This window comes from Sitophilus oryzae, unplaced genomic scaffold (assembly GCF_002938485.1).
Source record: "Sitophilus oryzae breed Bouriz unplaced genomic scaffold, Soryzae_2.0 scaffold_937_pilon_pilon, whole genome shotgun sequence".
NCBI classification, from domain to species: domain Eukaryota; kingdom Metazoa; phylum Arthropoda; class Insecta; order Coleoptera; family Curculionidae; genus Sitophilus; species Sitophilus oryzae.
Window position 1 is genome coordinate 1282786 of NW_022147569.1, and position 21090 is coordinate 1303875.

At 33.6% G+C, this 21090-nt stretch overlaps 1 protein-coding gene across 1 annotated transcript in view; it reads right to left on the reverse strand.

The window, feature by feature from the left end:
* The window catches only part of LOC115890945 (sushi, von Willebrand factor type A, EGF and pentraxin domain-containing protein 1-like), an 89033-nt gene that overhangs the window by 14712 nt on the left and 53231 nt on the right, over positions 1-21090 (reverse strand). The window contains exons 16-20 of the mRNA XM_030911309.1: positions 12829-12976; positions 12550-12725; positions 4050-4277; positions 3701-3923; positions 3223-3469 (exon numbers count right to left, since the gene is read on the reverse strand). Of these exons, the coding sequence (XP_030767169.1) occupies positions 3223-3469; positions 3701-3923; positions 4050-4277; positions 12550-12725; positions 12829-12976 (1022 nt within the window). The remainder of the gene's footprint in view (positions 1-3222; positions 3470-3700; positions 3924-4049; positions 4278-12549; positions 12726-12828; positions 12977-21090) is intronic.

Consider the following 21090-nt stretch of genomic DNA (forward strand, 5'->3'; position numbering starts at 1 on the left):
ATATATAGTGGTTATATGTCAAAGAAAGTGGTGGTAAGAGTCGTACTAAATATCAATGAAAACAACTACGATAAAATACAAGACATGTAATGTTTAAGAGAATATATGAAATGTAGCATTACTTTAATTAATTTGATATATTCCATATGATGCTAAATCGAAGATGTTGCAACCTGTAGATTCTAGAATCTATGTTTGGTTATTCATCTGTTAAATAGTGCGATAATAATATCTATAAAAGTAATACCATTACAAGATGTAATGCAATGAAACCTAAGATCTAAATTATATTTAGTATTAATTATTATATTAAATATTAAATCGACATGAATGTTCTTAACAATCTAACCACTAAACATAGTCTGTACGATATTATTTAAGATGTACGTTATTGTTTAAGACTGTAAATGTTTTAAATGTTAAATGTAAAACTAGAACTTAAATCTACACTTAGCTGTTCTTTATGTAATCTTGCTTTAAACAGTAACAGCGTGAGGTGGTCTCGCATCTCTGTACTCAGCCATCCAACACAACCAAAGGGGCCAGAATGAGGACACCATGAATTGATACAGCCGTAACTAACTAGCTTATAGCTGGGAACGAAGCAGCATGGGACTCAAGCTACATCCACGCTGTGGCACTTATATGTAAGAAAAAATCATTCTTACTGGGGACACTCGTCCACAGGACATCCGTACATAAGACAATGTCCGTACATAAGACACTATCCGTACCTTGGACCCTCGAAATACTTCCGAGGGCTCAATAAATAATGAACAACCTGTCCTTTCTTCCATGTGACATTCTGGAGGACAAAAGAAAAGGGACGCCAACGTGCCAGCAAAATACAAATACAAGTTGGGACATCCGTAACTCTACCCTGTAGCCTCGAAATAGCAGCTGATTCAGATTATACAGCAAGATTTAAATAATCACCATTTCTAAAAAAACTGGGACTAATGGCGTCTGACAGGTAAAACGGTCAAACCAAAAGTGCCGTTAAATCACAGAGAGTTGACAGAAGCGATGTTGACAGCGCGCGCCTCCACAGAATAGTGAAACGATAGCAGGGTTGGCGACTAGGGAACGTAAAAATTACGCCAAGCGTACCAACAAAATGATCAGGCCTGAACGAGAGGGAATCCGGTGACGATAGGCCAGACATCATATATTATATGTAAAAAAGACATGTAACGAACTAAAAACGTTACAATCTACATATTCCCGTTGAGATTGGTTGGTTACTAATTTTTTCCACCTTTACATGTAATACTCGGCTACGTTTACTGGCCTAAAATGACTTAAATCTTAAGTCATATTTAAAATAAAAATTATTTAAATCTTAAATCAATTTCAACATAAAGTTCAAATGGTTTCAGTCTTTGACTTCAATAATCTTCGTGAAGACATAATCAATATAAAGGTGCGTATTCATTATCCGAACGAACGAACGAACGAGCGAGCGAACGAATGGAATTCGGTATATTTGGACGGTGGACCGAACGCATGCGGTCGTTCGTTTGTTCGTTCGCTCGGCCATCCGTTTCGAGTCGGTACATAAAAGGTGTTCGCAAACGAATGGGTTAAGGTGTTTTCGTTTGGTTCTAAAATCCGGTCCACTCCATACTACTACCGGATATACCTATATATATACTACCTATTCGGATAGTGAATACGCACCTTAAGTAATTTAAGTCGTTTTTATGATTTAAATCTATATTTTTAATTTAAATCATGATGATCTGCGAGTCAGCAAAATAACAAAATAATTACCGTCAAGTCAAAATAGCCAGAATTCATATTAAGTACCTATTTTTTAAATGTCAATATAAATTTTCATGTATTACCGATTGCCGATTTGCTATATTATTAATTTATGGTAGATACAGATGAAACTAAAAACAGTTGTACCTATACAGTACAGTTAAAATTATCGAGCACAGATCCATTAAAAAGTGGCCACACTGTATAATGTATCAGAATCAGTTAAATTTATTGGCTTTTAATATTACCTGATTTTCGAAATTTTAACGTCTAGAAGAATTATAATATAATGTAGTTCTAGTTATTATAAATAAATATGTTTTAAACACTGAATCAAATAATATGATTTGTTCCTAAATATACAGGGTGGTCCGAACTGTATTCCGGAAACTTCGGCAGCATATTCTGCAGATAAAAATAAGTAAAAAAGAAGGTGTAGAAGTTTCATTTTTGTTTCGATTTTTTCCAAATAATTTCTGAAGTAACGTCAATATTTGGATGGTTTGGTATCTGGGAGTTTTTTGACATGAGAAATTTTATTTTGATGTCAATATGACTCCTATTAGTAGAGGGCGCCATCTACATATTTTTTAACTGGTTTGAAGAGTAATAACTTTTTGTACGTACCTGTATAAAACTACTGAGTAAAAAAATATAGATTCACGACGTTTTTTACGTGAAAAAGGTCTCTTGGTAAAAATCACTACGAGTAATGGTTTTCGAGATATTTGGAATCGAAATTATCAATATCTGTCATCATTGACATAAATTAAACATGCTGATTAAATAGTTATTAGACTGAAACCATAAATTTGAAATGCTTTTGTGCCAAAAGTTCAACAGAAACTGTTTTACCATCGTTTTTTGCAGAAAAATTTATGATTGATTTAAAAAAATTAAAATTTCCCAAATTTATTGTTTCAGTGAAATAACTATCTACTCAACGTGTTTATTTTTCGTCAATAGTGATATGTATTGACTACTTCCATTCTAAATATCTTAAGAACGGTTGCTCGTAGCGATTTTTACAAAGAGATATTTTTTACGTAAAAAGACACAGATATGTATATTCTTTCACTCGGTAGTTTTATACAGGTACGGACAAAAAGTTATTACGCTTCAAAACAGTTAAAACACATGTAGGTGGCGCCCTCTACTAGTAAGAGTCATATTGACATCAAAATCAAATTTCTCATGTCAAAAAACTCCCAGACACCAATTTTCATCCAAATATTGACGTTATTTCAGAAATTATTTAGAAAAAATCGAAATAAAAATGAAACTTCTACACCCTGTATCTCTGAAACTAAGCATCTTAGGACATACATTTATACGAACTTTTTTACTTATTTTTATCTGCAGAATATGTTGCTGAAGTTTCCGGAATACAGTTCGGACCACCCTGTATATTTCAGACATTTATGATAAAAATGGCATAAAAAATATTAGATGTCTTACCTGGAATAAATTCTCCTCAAACCCTGTGACTCCAATAAAATTATTTATGTCATATCTGGCGAAATTAAGCATATATTTGGTATCTCTCTTAAACTGACATTCCTGACCATAATACAGTTTTGAGCATAAACACTTATAAGACCCTTCAGTATTGATGCAAGTTGCATCATTTAGACACGGTGAGTTTATACAATAATTAATTTGTTCTAAGCATCGATCTCCGGTATAGCCCTCAGGGCATATACATCTAAAACAAAATTTATTATATAATTATTTCAAAATAAAACGCCCATTCACCACTATATGCAATAAACTGCGTAAATTTTCTAACCAATAGAAGTCTTTAATTCAACCGATAAAAATAACATCGCATTATCGTATCGTCGGATAACAGGTGCATGAAAATCAAGCTTAAGAATTCTAATTAACGTTGCGATTGCTCTCATTTATATCTAATACAAGTATTTAATATACATACTTGTAGTCAGTTTTCATAGTATTCTTCGTTTCAATGTTAATACAAATACTATTTACATCACATGGTCTATAATCGCATGGCAATAAGTTACATCGATGGCCTAAATATCCTTGGGAACATATACATTTAAATGTGTCTTGAGATTCGTGGCAAGTGCTGTTGTTTTCGCATATAACGTTATCACAATTTCTCAAAAAGTTCTGACAAGTTTCTCCTGAAAACCCTAAAATTTAAAACATATTTTTTTCAAAATCCATGCACAACGCAGTTGGACATTTACACAAATAATTAGGAAAAAAACATTAACAGAATTAATCACTTACTTTACTAATTTTTCTATTAAGATTACCTTTTGGACAAACGCAAACAAATTCTTCATCTTCGATATTAATACATGTGCCTCCGTTTTGACAATTTATTTTGCAATAACTTTCTTTTTCTTGTACTTCTTCGCAGTATTTTCCTTGATATCCATTAGTACACATGCATTTGAAATCGTTCTCAAATGCAATACAAGTTCCTCCGTTAATGCATGGATCAGAATTGCAAGGGGATAGAAAATGTTCACAATTAATACCTAAAAATAAAATAATACAGTATACCGGATCTGTATGAGAATATCATCAAGCACTCATGGAGGCCTCTCATGGTAAAAAGATGACGTTGGGTTGTGTCAAAGGCCAATGTAAATGCAACAAAAATGCTAACAGATTAGCTAAGAAGGAATTGGTTTAAATATTTTTGGAGTAACTTCCTCCAACTTACTATCTATAGCAGCAATGTCAAATAAAATCAACGACGTCATACTACAAAGCTTTAAAAATTGGTGTTACAAAACCTTAAAAGATACAATTGCAGTAACAACATTTTTGGCGATTCAGAGCAGCAATTATCGAACTGCAACTACATAGACCATTAACCGGACAATGCCAAGGAGACTTTCATAAAACCTTGAAGCTTGGAACACCCTCAAAAGGAAAATTCAAGTCCTTCAACTCCCAGTGGATGACGTACCAAGAATGGACAACTTTGAGACACACTTCTTCGTAGTATTCAGCAACAAAAAGAATAAAGATAAAGATAAAGAAGAGATAAATGTTAATGACTATAGCATAAGATGGTGAATTGGTATTTCCACAATTAAAGCAGCAACAGAGATAAGAATATTTGGGACAAAAACTAAATACTTCAAACCAATGGGTACCTACAGACAGAAATCTACGCTATCAAAAGATGCGTAATTATCTTAAATAGGAACTATAGTACGAAATCAGAAACAAGAAACAGCCATGTTATCCGATAGTCAAGCAGCCTTACGATCGATCAAATCAGTAACCATCAATTCGAAGTTGGTCAAAGAATTCCTAGAGCAACTGAGTAAATTAGACAAAGAAAATTAAGTATTCCTACTCTGCCAGCCCACTAAGGGATGTAGAAGATAATTTAGAATGTGAGGGAGGCGGATTAATCACTGCGATCTTAAAGATCTATTTTGTCCCCCATTCTTCAGTTATAACTCATCATTACATGAGGACTTTCCTGTTGTAGTGTAGACAGGATACGGTTGGGATTTGGGGTTTGGCTCTCCGTGCTCTTCGCAGTCGAGAAGCTTGTCTCCGGCTGAGGTACCCATTGGGTGAGGGCTGAAGGATCTGTCTCCATTTTCTCTACCTCTTTAACTTGGTCTCTCCTTAGACCTGATACCGGTATTGTCCCGAATCTATTGTCGCGACCTAGCTGGGGGTTGTTCGCTAGGATCACTATACCAGGTTCTCTCTTTTAATCAAACAACCATTAGAAAAAATATGCATTTATTAAATATACAACTACATACCTAACAAATAAGTGTAGATAATAAATTTGAGAAGTGTCAAGACTTAAAGGTTCAAGACTCAAAGAGGTACTTACAACAGCATCTTATCTGGCTGGCTGACTTCTGTCTTCTCTGTCTTTTACTAATTCACTGGTAACCAACCGACTGACTAACCTCGACTAACTGACTAACTCAACATTGGACTGCAACTGACTAACATCGACTAACTAACTAACCAACTAACTGACTAACTAACTAACCGCCTGACTACCTTCAGCATACTCTTTTATGATGGCTAATGTTTTTTTTTATGCTGTTTCTTCGATCCTTTGTGTAGTTTAGTGTTTTCGATTTTGCTTCTTCTGAAGCAAATCCTTCTTGGAGCAATCGGAGGTATCTCCGTGCACCAGAGAGGATTCCCCTTAGCACCCGACTGGTAACTTTCCCACCAGCGGCAAGGTCTGAAATCTCTTAAGAGAAGGCACCAAGGAATATAGAAGGTAATAAAAAAGCAAACAATCTAGCTAGAAAATGAACGAACACGACACTAACTGGACCAGAACCGTTCTACTTCCCATGTGGAAACCAACATAAGCGGAACTCAAGAACTTGGAAGACTCTTCCGTAACCTGGAATGGGAATCCTCCAACGGTCTAAGACATTCGAAGAAATTTTTCAGGACTTACGACCGACAAAAATCAAAGATTCAAGTTACGACTTGAATCAAAGATTTTACTTGACTTGAGTTATTTAAATCATACTTGATTTAATCCATTTAAGGAAGAAAAACTTCAGACTGTCACGGGTTTTTTAACAAGACACTGTCTACTCAATGAACACCTCAGTAGATTGAAGTTAAGAAACAACGGCGAATGTAGATTGTGTGGGGAAACCTCATCACTGAGTGCGCCGGGACGCATATTCGGAATTCGCCGACACATTAGCCGCAAGAGTTAGTTCGGGTGCTGCGTAAAGTACCGACGTATTAGACTAATACGTCGGCGATTTACGATGCGCTCAAGATATTGTTTCTTTCTTCGCAAGTTTGTAAATCGGATTAATTTGATCTGCGTCTGTAATGGGTATTCGTAATTTTTTATGATCAATCAGTAATCTTCTGTAGTTGGTTTTCATTGTTTTCCAGTGATTAGCATATTTCGAGAAGTTTGCTAATTCAAATACATGGATTTTAAGACATTACCAGCTGTACCTAATAAATAAATAGCCTCCAATAAACCGAGATTGCAGATTACTGATAAAAACAAATTTTAGATATGCTGCTTTTTGCAGAAACATTAAATAATAACAGTAATGTTATTAATGTGTGATTAAAAACGCGTCAGAATTGGCTTGGAAATAAAGATAGCTGTCATTTTGTATGTAAAATTATATAGGGAATGTCATTGATCGTCATTTCCAAGACGCTGTTTTTTTTTCGATCATACGGTACTTGCGATAAGTCTTAAAACTTAACTTACTCTTTATTAAGGCTCCAATCATTCTAGCATGGAAGCTTAAAATCGGTTAGCGAGTAAATTTTAGTTTGGTTAGGTTAGGTTATTTTATTATAGAACGGATAACTGCCTTGGTAAATGTTAGAAGAGAAACATTTGAAAGAGTTTAAAAAACATTTTAAGATTGGCTCTGAGACTACGTCGAATTGAGCATTTAAGAGATTTTATCACTGTCATTTTGATGGCAAACAAAAGAAAAATAGGGAAGCGAGCCGCAAAAGAACTATAGACTGTCCAGTAAAATTATTAGTACCTAACTATCAGACAATTTCTTCAAGACACAAACTTAACAAAAATATGGGATTAGAAGTGAATAAATCCAAAAAAATAAAAAATATGTCTTAATTTTTTTCTATTTATGTTTTTTGATAATTTGATAATATGCTTTGTAAGCAAAATAACTTAAGTTGATTAGTAGTTTCCTTAGAGGTAATTTCTATATACAGGGTAATCCACCCTCATTTCGCCATTAATAATTTATATAACAGAAAGTATTTTTTTAAGTTAACAAAATTTTAGTTACAATTTTATACTAAAAATGACAGATTGAAAATTGCCCCATGAAATTTTAGAAAATCATATTGCTTATTTTAAATGGAATACACCGTATAAGTTTAATTTTAATATTAAAGGTAATTTCTGCAGGGCCCGAATTCTGTAACGTAGAAAACGCTAAGCGCTTTTAGACGCTCAGCGTATATGACGTTAATTTTTGCTGAGCGCGCACTTAACTAACGATTTGGGTATTCTCGTCTAACGCGCTTAGCGTCTTTACTGATTGCGCTAAGCGCTTTGAAAACGGTTACCTTAAAGGATCGTTTTGCTTGTCGAACTGTCAGTGAAAATCGAAAAAATTGTGATTTCGTGCGTTATCTTGCTCTTTAGTGAAAACTTCTACTTGTTCTATAAATTCCTAAATAAGTAATCGACAAATTACAAGTTGGTAGCTATAAATATTGTTTAAAACATCGAAAATGCTGAGAAGCTTCTTCAACATTTCCCTCGTATAATAAGAATAATGACATATCCATAGAAAAATAGGTTGACATAACTCAACAAGAGGTTATAAAATTCACGTAACATTGACATTTTTCATTGTTTTAGTCACATTTGACTATTAGATACCTGCGAAATTACGATGCTGTCAATATGTGCTCAACGCGTATTCAGAAAACGATTCGCACAGCAACGAGAATACCAAAATCGACTGCTTGACGTTCCGCTTATCGCATACTTTCGCTCACCGCTTTGAAAGCGTAACGTTTTTATGTCAAAGTTACAGAATTCGGGCCCTGTTTTTTTATAATTTTCTGACAGTTCTCGATATATAACCTATACTGAACCTATACTATAATGTAATAAGCAGTCAACAGTATTTCGCTCTCGTAAATCACCGACGCATAAAAGTTAGGACTAGTCTAATACGTCGATACTTTATCAACCGTCCGTTGCTGGTCCCGACCTAATCCGAGCGGCTAATGTGTCGGCGAATTACGAATATGCCGCCGGGACGACAACCATTCGTGCCATAAACTTTGGTACGACTGATATAGGAGATGGTGAAGTAACATCTGTAAAACGGTCTCAAATACTCCCGTTTTTCAAAACTTTTGAGACTCTTTGATCAGTTATAACTCGAAAAAGGCCGACACAATAGATCTATAAGGAGTGCTAATACTAAAAGTATTAGTATCGTCTACGTAGTAAATGCTTCAAAACTAAGAAGGAACTACATTTTGAAGTAGATACTTGTAAATTGTCGCGACGCTACTACACTGAGTAGTACCACTGTTGTGGAAATGACTTGAATATTTACTACACCTTGGAGAACCGAGTTCTTTACAGTAAAAACTTCGTTTTCAAGAAGAAATTGTAGCATTTACTTGGCTTTAGGGAAGTTGGGTTAATAGCAGCTTCATTTAGCATACTACGGTTTTAGTTTTGTTTAAAAAATGGATATAACACGCAAAAGAAAAATATACAATGCCAGACGACATCTCATTGATAATGATTTGTACCTTCAAATATTTATATATACAGTCTTGATAGCGGGCATTTGTTTATCCAGAAGGACCTTGTAATCTTCTAGTATTATAACAAACGCTAATTGAAAATCTTCCATTTGGGACTCTTTTTCTTGAGACATTTCTTCATCTGTAGACATTTCTGCCGAACCTCGGATAATACACCACTTCTACTTCAACAATTTTACTGAGGGCAATGGTAAAACCAAATGATCAAGACAGTACGTACATTGACTCCTATCCGGAAGAATTTTACATTTTAAATGAGTTATTTGGATTCCTTATCACAAATATTATAAACATTAGGTAGTCTAAATTTTACGTGCATAGCTGTTTAAACCTTTCTACGAGTATTACCGATTTGAAAAATAAACAAAACAGATAGACCGAGAAGATGCTACAATAATGTTGAAGAAAATACTATAGTCTAAAAGTAAATACTTTAATCAGTGTAGTAAATACTCCGACGTCAAGCAAGTTCTACCTGAACCGATCAAATGCTTCATGATAAAGAAAATACTTCTAAGTAGAACCTTAAATTTGTAGTATTAGCATAGATTATACAGATTATAAACTTTGTTTTTTCTTTATTGTTTTTCGTGGTTCCAATTTTTGGAATCGGGAACTAGTTAGGTTACTAGTTTGCGCACATAGCACGCCCACTTATGGCCTCTAAAATTGTGCACAGCGCCTGACCGGCACAGTTATTAGAGAGATATCGGAAAACCGAATAGCGTCATGCAGTATTTACGCGTACCTTATCATGGTTACGATATGCGCGAGTCAATTTTTAACGCAACACCCGCTAACAGCGTTACCGCCTGACGTAATTTGCAGATCAATTGCGGTATCATAGATAAATGAAACAAGTTTAGATTGGAAAGTGCCCATAAGGACAATGTAAACACTATTTGGCGCTATTCTTGCAACGGTCGCGACCCAAAACTTTTGAAAATTTCGGAGCGGTTCGGCTTTTTCCGGAATTATATAGCGAAATATTGGTTATTCAAATTTATTATTATTTTCGTTTAATTTTATAGATAAAATACAGTGTGTTGCATGCAAGGAACTTTATTTTATATAAGGACGCATGTATGAAATACCTATGAAACATTGGAAACCGACATTATGCCACGATCCACGATGGTTTTTGCAGTTCACAGTTCACAGCACAGCTTTTTAAGTTTTTAATGCCACTTTTTCACAATTATCACCGGTTGGAGTAAATAAAACTTGAATTAAACTCACAAGATAGCAATAATTACTTTGAAAAAGGACGCTATAAACACTTTCCGGAATTTCTTTAATGAGAGCGGTTTAGATTTTGAAAAATTATTATGATTTTTGAAGATTCTGACTTTGACAAGAGATAATTATTTCTGTTTTTGTTTGCCGTTGTTCTTAGCGACCGCTATAGCAGCGCCAGATCGCGTATAACGGTCGCGAACCAAAATAATTTCGCGACCTAAAATTTTTACGGGCTTTCCAATCTAAACTTGTTGCATTTATCTATGTGCGGTATTTGACATTCGGGGCCGGCCGGCGAGATCTTTTATTTTAGGTTATGTTTGAATTATTACTTGAGTTTTATTAGGTAATTTGATATTTAAGTAGCTGGGATTAGTTTTAAATAAATAAATATGGCCCAATATATGGATTCCACCTCTTCCAGTATTAAAGAACCTATAAAGAGGCTTAGGTTTACAGCAGATGACGACTTAGCCCTTCTAAGAGAATTTGTTGCTTGTTGCCCTAAACCCACTGGCAGACGTTGAACAACAAAGCACTGGAAATAAGCACTTTAGCCCTTTAGTTTTAAAATACCTAGCACTGGAAATAAGCACTTTAGCCCTTTAGTTTTAAAATACCTAGTAAACAAAACAATTTCAAAGTTTTAAATTCAAAGTTAGGTTAAGTTTAAATAGCGGACGCGACGCGAACAGAATTCTTCCGATCCGATAACTATAAATGAAGAGAGTTAATACCACCTCACGTAAAGGAAATAACACCTGGCCTTATTAACGTCCATACACGCTATTCGGTTTAGCGATATCTCTCTATTACGCTGTTTATTGTTATTTTACGCGAGTTTATTTTTGCGCACAGGAAATTTTACTCGTTTGCACATCGCACAGTGATCTGACTGGGTCAGAAAGCGGTCAAAAGCCATTTTGGTCAAAATAAAGAGATATTAAGAATACGAAAAAAATACGATTTTTTTTATTATTGAATTTCAAAAAAAATCTGTTTTTTCCAAAAAACTCAGCTTTTTATTGCATCTTGGTGAACATCCTAGAGCGCAACTTTGCCCCAATTTAATCATGTTCGTATCTATTACGATTACCGTGATACCAATGCTCGTATGTACCTCGAATTTGTAGCATCCTGTATATTCAACTTAAGATATAAGTTAAAATGATTCGAGGTGAAAATATAATTATCACCAGCAAATCCCGTAAAAAATGCTTGATTCCTTAATAACGCATCGGACAACATTCCTTATACAGAGTTTATCTCTGTTCTCCTCATGGGCGGGTCATGGCGGGTAAATATATAATTTAGATTTACTTAGTAAGCCTTGGGGTATGATACTTATATACTAGCTAGCCGGACTAAGGTGGACTTTAAAAGATAAATTTTGTGAAACTAGCAAGAACATCTTTTAAATTAATATTTTGTTAAAACAATTTTGCGTAAAATCAAAAACGCTCCTACCATTTTTTTGATACTGCTTAAAAGCCCAGTCCTTACCCTACACGTAGATGTCTTTAGTTTCTTCCACGAACAATTTTTGCCTTAGTTATAATTTGTTTTACTTTTTTTCTATAGGCTTATGGCGATTACGATCCAAAATTATACTAAATGAACCCTCTGTAACTTAAAAAAAAATAATTTAGGAATTCACTTATAATGCGTCATATCTCTGGGGTAATTTAAGTGTTTAATTGGCATCGGGTAAGGAAGATACCAGGATGTTGAATTTGACCACTTATGACCTAGCCCCAGATCACTGTGCATCGTCATAAAAAACAATTTTCGTACCACGAATTAGGGACAAGATTTTTATCCGTATACTTATAGGATACATGGTACATACATCTGTGGTATTAGCATGTACTTCATTTATATTCATACAAGGTCGCAGTGATTAACATCCCTCCTCTATTACAATCAACAACATAACATAGGCTTATATCTAGACTTGCAGATGTCCATGCAAATGGTCGTAAGTGGGATGGATATGAGTAGGATGTAGTAATACAAATCAATACATGTAAACAAACCAAAACTTAAACTTACACTTAACATAGTCATTTTGGATGTTTATTAAGGTACATGATTTAAAATGCAAGAACTGAGAGGGAGGCTATAGACGAGTTGGAACATAGGTACGAGATGGATGTAAATATATCATACGAATGTAATATGTATACGTGAGTAAAATTTAGTATAAAACAAAAATTATCAAAGAAGAAAAATGCAAAAAATAAAACTTACCATAAAAATGTTGAAAGCAATCACATGTAAACTGATACTCATTTGTCGCATTGCATGTACCATTTCGACAAAGGTTTGGTCGAGAACTGCATATTTCATCAGCGGTTGGAATACAATCCTCTATTCTTGTTGATCCGACTCTTATAGTCGTGTATCCGTTAGGACAGGGAATACACCTACAAAGACATAAAAGAATTAGAACTATTGATACAAAGATGACACTAAGAGTTTTTTTTTATATTTATAAAAAGTATGCATTAAAAATTGAAAAAAAATTACCTGATTGTACCATAATCTGGTTGATAAGTTCCAATAGGACATGACCTGCAATAAGGCCGTAGTGTAGGCCTTTCAATTGTATATTTTATTTGCTGAACATTCACTCGAATTTTCTTTCTTCTAGCATGAGTTCCGGGAGAACACATTTCTAAAAATTCATAGAAAACCTTGTTAAAGTGCAAGGCCGGACTTAACGAAGTTGCCGCCCCAGGCTAAAAAAAATTTGCCGCCCCTTAACATTTTTTTTTAATTAAAAAAATTGCGGATATAAAAAACATTTATTTGAATACAGGACTAATAACAGAATAGACCGACAGAACAGATCAACACAGAACATAAAATAAATATTAAAATATTCATATAAAATGACAACAAACGAACAACAAAACTATAAGGTTTGCTTATATGCCTATAAAGGCTTCCCTACGTACTTTTTTGTTCGCAAAATTATCAATTACTTCATCGTAATTTATAGTTTTTGAAAGGTCGGACTCAATATATAAATATACTTAATAATAAATTCACGAAAATGTATTAATTCATTAGGCATTGACTCATCTAAATCATTTAGATGACAGGTTATTAAATGTCTGGACTTATCGGTAATGTCGTCAATACTTAAAGTAGATAAATCACTAAAGAAACCAAATTTGGTTGAAAAGTCATTGTAGGCACTTTTCCTGTAGGAAAAAAAATTTCAAGGATTAATTTATCAGTAATAACATTAAATACAGTTATCCTAAAATCGTCCCTAGCGTTAAATAGAGTTTCATTATCACTGGTTCCATCAAATTGTCGTTTCCGTTTCACTTTTCTCCGCATATTCTTTCTTAACGAACAATTCTATGGCCCCTCTTTCATATTCCTTAAATGATTTAGTATTATCTAGATTTCTAATTTCAGAGAAATATTTTTCCAATGAGCTATATAAATCTGCAGCAAGTTGTAGATCAATATCCACCATTTGAAGCTTTTTATTGACCGCATCTAATCTATTTAAAACGTCTGTCCAAAATACCTCCATAAAACCCATTTCTAGGCTTTCGAATTTTTTTAAGGAGACTAGAAGCATCTAATCGGGTTTTAGGCTTTTCGGTATCGTCTTCAGAAATTTACTCCAACGTGGATTTTATTTCATTGAAAGACAAAGACAGTGATTGGCAAGCTTTATTTCGTAGAGACCAACGTGTTTTTGATAATTTTTTTTTAATGTTTTTGAAATTTTCAACAAATAAAGGTTAAAAAAAGATAAATATTTTAGTATGCTCAAAATTTGCCGTCCCTAAAAATCTGCCGCCCCAGGCCCGGGCGCATTTTTGTATCGAGCGTCCAGTAAACCGAATCTCGAATGCCCGAGCTCGAAACGTATCGAGCGCACGGTAATCCGACAAAACTCGGACTACCGTACGCTCGATTCATTTCATGCGAAACCTATGTTTATAAAACTGTTAGTAAATAATGATAAGTATGGTTTGAAAAAGGATTAGGTGAATAAAAAAAAGTAGTAAATTAAACGTTATAAAAATATATTACAAACAAAATTCTAAAATGTAAAAAAAATGGTAAACGAAAAAAACACACGGACAAACTCTATAACTCTAAATATTTATTTGGCAAATTTATTTTCACCGAGCCCAACATTTTTATTAACGCAACTATTAAGCGAATGAGGAGCTTTAGATTTATTTACTCTAAGACTTCCGACTTTTCGTCCCGCCTGCATTGCTCTTCTACCTGTCATTTTTATTTTTCTCCGAGAAACAGATGTTGGCTGAACTGCATTTTTTTGCCTTTTCTCGTAATTTTTTTTGATCCGACAGTCAAAGATCGCGGCAAGTGATCAAATTTGAAAGCTGTGTGTAAACCACTCATAAGGGTTGAACTGCTATTTATATTTTTATGGTAATTCTTCATAAATTGTTCAACGGCTGGACAGAAGCCTATATTGGATCAGCTTCTAATTTTTTAATGATATCTGCATTAAATTTGAAAATAAATTCACACCATTCTTTTTTAACGTCATTATTGTTGATTTCAGAATATTCCATATATGGTTCGCTATTTGTGGAGTCAATACTTTTACAGTCGTCGTCGTTACTTGTATATTCTGCAATAGGCGTAGGTAAATCATTTTCGGGAAAGTCGACTAGTTTGAGAGGTAACATGATTTTTTCCGACGGTTCTTTTCCAGTAGCGATCAAGTACAATATTTTCCTACTTTCGAGTGACAAAGTATTGCAAGCGTTTGTTATATTAAAGTGTTTTATTATTGCAGATTGATGCTTGCATATTTTTCCAGTGTTACCTACAGGGCAAGAACATATATTGCTTTTCATATCGACGAAATATTCTATTCCTTCATGAGAACTGCTTAGGACATGGTACTGCATTTCACTCAATTCTTTTATTTGGTTTGGCGAAACATCTTTATCATTTGGAGATAACCGATTTAACGTTGACTTGCTAATCTTATTCATTATTAAATCAAGTAGTCTTTGTTTATAGTAACTATCGAAACTACTAATGATGAAATCAGTTAACTGTGTAAGGTTATATGCTTTAGTTCTTTCCAGGGAGATATCTTTGAAGAGACGAAACATTACTTCGACATAGTTATTTGTATCAGCTCCACGTATCATTAAAGATTGGCGATAATACAAACACCATACTTCAATTTGTTCAATTTTACTTTCAATGTATTTTTTGTATTGTGGATATTGATAATATTGGTAAAACAACGCCAAGCTTTTCTCCAGACTTTCTTTCGTTTTTGACATGAGAATGTTCCTAAATAATTTATACAACGATTGTCTATATTCCTTTTAATTTCATTTTTAGCGAGCTGTAACCATTTCCATACAGCTTTTAAAACATGGAAACTGCAAAGTAGTAAACTCGATTTTGGCCAATATTTTTTAAAACATTTCGTTCTGATAAATCATCATCTGTCATTATGACTGCAGGCGAAATTTTAAAAGGCATTATTTCTACCAAATCTTTTAAAGCACAATCAAAAATAGAGGCTTTTTGGCTATTTGTAATTATGCATCCTAATGGTATACCCCTGCTGGTGATTGGGTGGCAAAGAAATATAACTTGTGATTTTGCACATCGCAATTACTCGTAGCATCCACGAATAATATTTCTGATGCCTGAATTAAGTGCCTTGTAGCACGCTGCATTATTGGGGTGCATAATGAAACAGCATAGTCTTCTTCGTTATGTGTAATTTTAAAAACTGTGCCAATGGAATGTTTTAAATTTTTTTCCAATTGGAAAAACATATTTTCACCTGATCTATCGCCATAATGGCCTTTGAAATGAGCTTTCCACAAGTTGGAAAAATCTTCTTTAGAAGGAAAATAGTGTCTGTCACATACCATTTCATCGTATTGGTCACCTAGCTCTTCCATTTTACTAAAGCAGAAACTGTTATAAGCTGAAGCAACTGAATGTCCCCTTTCAAACAATTGAAAAATTTCTTCCTTTGTTTCTTTCCCTATTGGCCTTTTTGTCAAAGCTGCCACACTATTTATTGTATGATTGTGGTCATTTTTGATAGTAATAATACATGGCCATTCTTGAAGCAAATTGTCAACATGCTTAGGCTTGGTTCGGGGATGAAATACTTGTTTCTTAATAACGACTAGTAATTCTGCAGGACAATTAATATTTATGGAAGAATGTTCCCTTTTTCGACCTTCTTTCAATTTATTTGTTTTTGTTTTAAACTGGCAATGATAGATTCTTTTAAACACATGCTGTCGGGCTTTTTCGGTTGGAGTAGCTATGGTTTTAGTGATATACCACGTATTTTTTTGATATTAGTTCCAGATCGTGAACCCATTGCTAGAAAAAATGTAGGTACTTCAGAACTATGCCACATGCGCAGGCGTAAAGAGGATATTTTTTGTGTGGAATTAATTTCTTTTTACATGATATAAACTTAAACTATATTTATTTTTTTGGAGCCGTGTATTTTCCTAATGAATTTTTACCATAGGTGATGGCTTTCATTGACATTACAGTGATTTATTTGTTTTTTGATAATTATTGTTAGGATTGGAAAGTGAAATTTGTTTTCTTCTATCTCATCCCATTACCCAAAAGTTAATAATCCATCAAAATATATGAATCGGTACCTACAATCTTTTCTAAATCACCTATTTAAAAATTGAAACATTCAGCAAAAAATCACGCTTATGCCAATAAAAACCTCCATCCATTGTAAAAAATCTTATATCTTTAATCGTTTTGCCATCATAATTAAAATCAATATAAAATAAGTAACTGCTGATTTTTATTTGTTTAAAGCTCCAAAATAGTTAAGGACATAAAATATTCTTTGCATATTTAGTAAAATCGAAAAATTCAATAATATACAGGGTATTTTTAAAAAATGATCAAAGTTGCTACTACTTTTTGATGATGCGGCAACGTCGCAGCTCTTAAAAGATTTTAGATCGATAGAGCATCATCGTATATGTAAACAATAAAAAATTCAGAAAAATCCTATGAATCGTTCTCCGTACTTATATGTCTAATTAAGCCGCGTACAGACAGAACAAAACATCGTATCGTAACGTCGTCGCGCAACAGTTTGTTGTTACGCATCGACCAACGGCCCGTTTCATTTAAATTGCATTAGTGTTGCAGAGTACGATGTACCGTCCACACTTGTTGCGCGACGATGTTACGATACGATGTTTTGTTCTATATCTGTACGCCGCTTGGCAACCGATTAAATATTTACCTTATTGTATAATGGTTATTTTGCATAGTAGGCAAAAAATTACAAAAACGTCCCGAGGTAAGTTAACAAGGATGCCAGAATATGATACAACCTTACAAAAATAATTTAAAGTTAAAAGTTTATGCTTAATCAAAATTCATGCAAATTGCATCCCATTCTAAAGCACCCTGTATATTTGGAAATTGAAACATTGGGCGGATTCAGCAGAAGAAATCGATTACTAAAAATGCGTTCGGATAGTACACTTTTTACGCAATTTAGTATTTTTTAGTACGATTATTTTTTGGGAAAAATTGTTCTGATTAGTAATCGATTAGTATAATCGATTTGTTCTGCTGAATCCGCCCATTTAGCAAAAAACTAATAAATCACTGTGATGTCAATGAAAGCCACCCTCTATAGTATAAAAATCATTACGTTACATGCTTCCATTAAGAAAATACACGGCTCCAGAAAATGTCAAAAAAAAGTCAATATCTCTCTTTTTGATTTTTTAGTATTTATTTAATTCTGCGTTATAATCTATACAAAATTAATTTCCCTATACTGATGGTATTTATTTCCGTGTTACTTATCACGAAATTAGTTCTACGCAAATAAAAATTTAATACAGGTCCCTTATTTCTATTTCTCTGACTACCCTTAAAAAATCTGATAACATTAGATATTTCAATATTTAGATAAGAAACAATGTGGAACGAATCCGATAATTTTGTATCTACTACTTTTCATTTAGGCGGAATACATACAAAATAAAATCGATAAAAAATATGTACATATTATATTTTTATATTTGATGTAATTTATTTAAAACATTAAAGTTGGCTACCTACTACTTTTCTACAGGAACAACATTGTAATTCTGATATAGCTGAATCTGGCAATATTTATGGTTTTCTAGCAATAGTAAAGGTTATGTATTAAACTCTCTTATTTACTTACCTCAACTTCTTCTTTATTATTAAAATTTGTACGGATTTCGCTAGAGTTGACAATTTTATATTTATAATTATTTGGCCACTCCATACTTAATTAAAAAAAAAACATTTAAAGAAATTTACAACGAAATATACATACGCCAATTCAAAACTTCTCCAGACTAGTATCGAGCGTACGGTAGCTTGACAATTGATCGGGATATCGGATGCTCGTTTTAAGACAGACCTCGGTTAATACGACGGTAGCCAATTGCGATATACTGGACGCTCGATACAAAAATGCGGCCCGGGCCTAGTTGGCCTAGACCTAAGTCCGGCACTGTTAAAGTGTAGTTTGATCAAAATAAATAGTATTTTTTGATTTAAAGTTAATAGAACGTTGACATTCTATGAGATGGTAAATTTTAACTATTGGTATTTCTCAATATTGCTATATCAATACATTTTGTCGAGCATTTTGTTATATTGCAATGGATTTTTTTTAAGTTCCTTAAAATTATTGAAGAATATATACCTAAATGTAATAAAGAATTTAAGCTGAAACAAAACACCGAAAAATGTTATATAAATAAAATATTTTTAACTAGTAATTGCCTCCTTTGTACAGGGTGGGTGAAATTCGACGCTTTTAAATGGAAACACCCTTTTCTATAGGAGATAGACGAAAACTAATATCGGTGTCTGGAGCTTAATTTTCATCAAAAATATGATGGTGAAAACCGCACATCAATATCTGTTACCGTTTCGGAGTTACGGGGTGTTTTTCAAAAATGTGCATTTTTAACAAATCGCTGTAACTTTTTTGCTATGGAAAATTTTGTATTTCTATGAAAACATTTCCAAAGCACCTTTTTACGTAGAATTTAATGGTTGTTTTTTTTTAAATTAATAATTTAAGAGTTATCAACAGCAAAATTGATTTTTTATTTGGGACACCCTCTATATTTTCAATTAGCTGAAAAGAATTTAAAATTACCTTTCCAAAAATATAGCACACTTAATATTTTGTTATAATCCCCTTCGAAATACAGAATTTTTAAAAGTTCGCCACTTTTAACTAGTAGGCTTTGGACCCCTTATTGATAATATGCCCTTATTGGAACTCGAAAACACATTTTTTCAGCAAGACGACGCACCGCCTCTGAACTCTGAAGTTATCAGCAAATTTTTGCAGCTAATTTCAAGAATAATAATTGGATAGCTAACCAAGATCCCAGCCGTTGGCAGCCTAACCTAACCTGACTTAGTGCCCATGGATCTAATCCTATGGATATATTTGCGGAAGAATAAAGGTTCCTTATTCTTCTGTATAATATAGACAAGAATTAAAAATATTTAGCAGTTATGAGAGGGTATCTTTCACCCCCACTGAGTTAATGAATTTCGCGAGAAACGAAACCAAACCAAACCAAACCAAAAACTGCCCCGTCTGTTCATAACAGAAGACGGTCGATATGTCGAACACATGTAGCAAAATCTCATGCCTTGGTTTGCTATTTATTTTTATTGTTATTAGATATAGTGTAAATGTGTTGATGTTGGTTAAATACATTTTAAATTGTTATAAAATTCTGCATCTCTCATAGCAAATATTATTTTCGTTTTAACTGATGCTCACGCTCACAGCTAGAATTTTTTTGCATTACAGCCGGTGCCGTTCAAAGTCTACTTATTTAAAGAGGGCGAATTTTTATATACTCTATATCTCGAAGAGGAATCGAGCAAAATATCAAGTGTGTTATATTTTTGGAAAGGTAATTTTAAATTCTTTTCAATAAATTACAAATATACAGGGTGTCCCATATAAAAAATCAAATTTTCTGTTGATAATTCTTAAATTATTAATTTTAAAAAAATTATACTTAAACCATTAAATTCTACGTAAAAAGGTGCTTTGGAAATGTTTTCATAAAAATACAAAATTTTCCATAGCAAAAAAGTTACAGCGATTTGTTAAAATGCATATTTTTTAAAAACACCCCGGTACTCCGAGACGGTAACAGATATCGGTATGCGGTTTTCACCATAATGTATTTGAAAAAAATTGAGCTCCAGACACCGATATTAGTTTTTGTCTATCTCCTATAGAATGTTTCCATTTAAGGGTGTTTCCATTTAAGGGTGTTTCCATTTAAAAGCGTCGAATTTGACCCACCCTGTACAGTTATTCGTTTTGCATCCTATGTAATTAAGTGGGCACCTACCCCAACGTCCTTCAGGCAGAAAGTTAGGCTATCGAAAGATGCGTACAATTTAACTTAGATAGGAACTATCGAAAACAGGAAATAGCCATCATATCCGGTAATCAAGCAGCACTAAACGCGATCAACTCAGTAACCATCAATTCGAAGTTGGTCAAAGAACGCCTAGAGAAGCTCAACAAATTAGGCAAAGAAAATAAAATCCTTCTACTCTGGGAGCCTGCTCACCAAGGGATAGAGAGCAATGAAAAAGCAAATAATCTAGCTAGAAAGGAGCGAACACTCCACTCACCGGACCAGAACCGTTCTGTCGTCCAAGAGGAAACCAACTGAAAGCGGCACTGAAGAATCTGGAAAACTCTATCCGCAA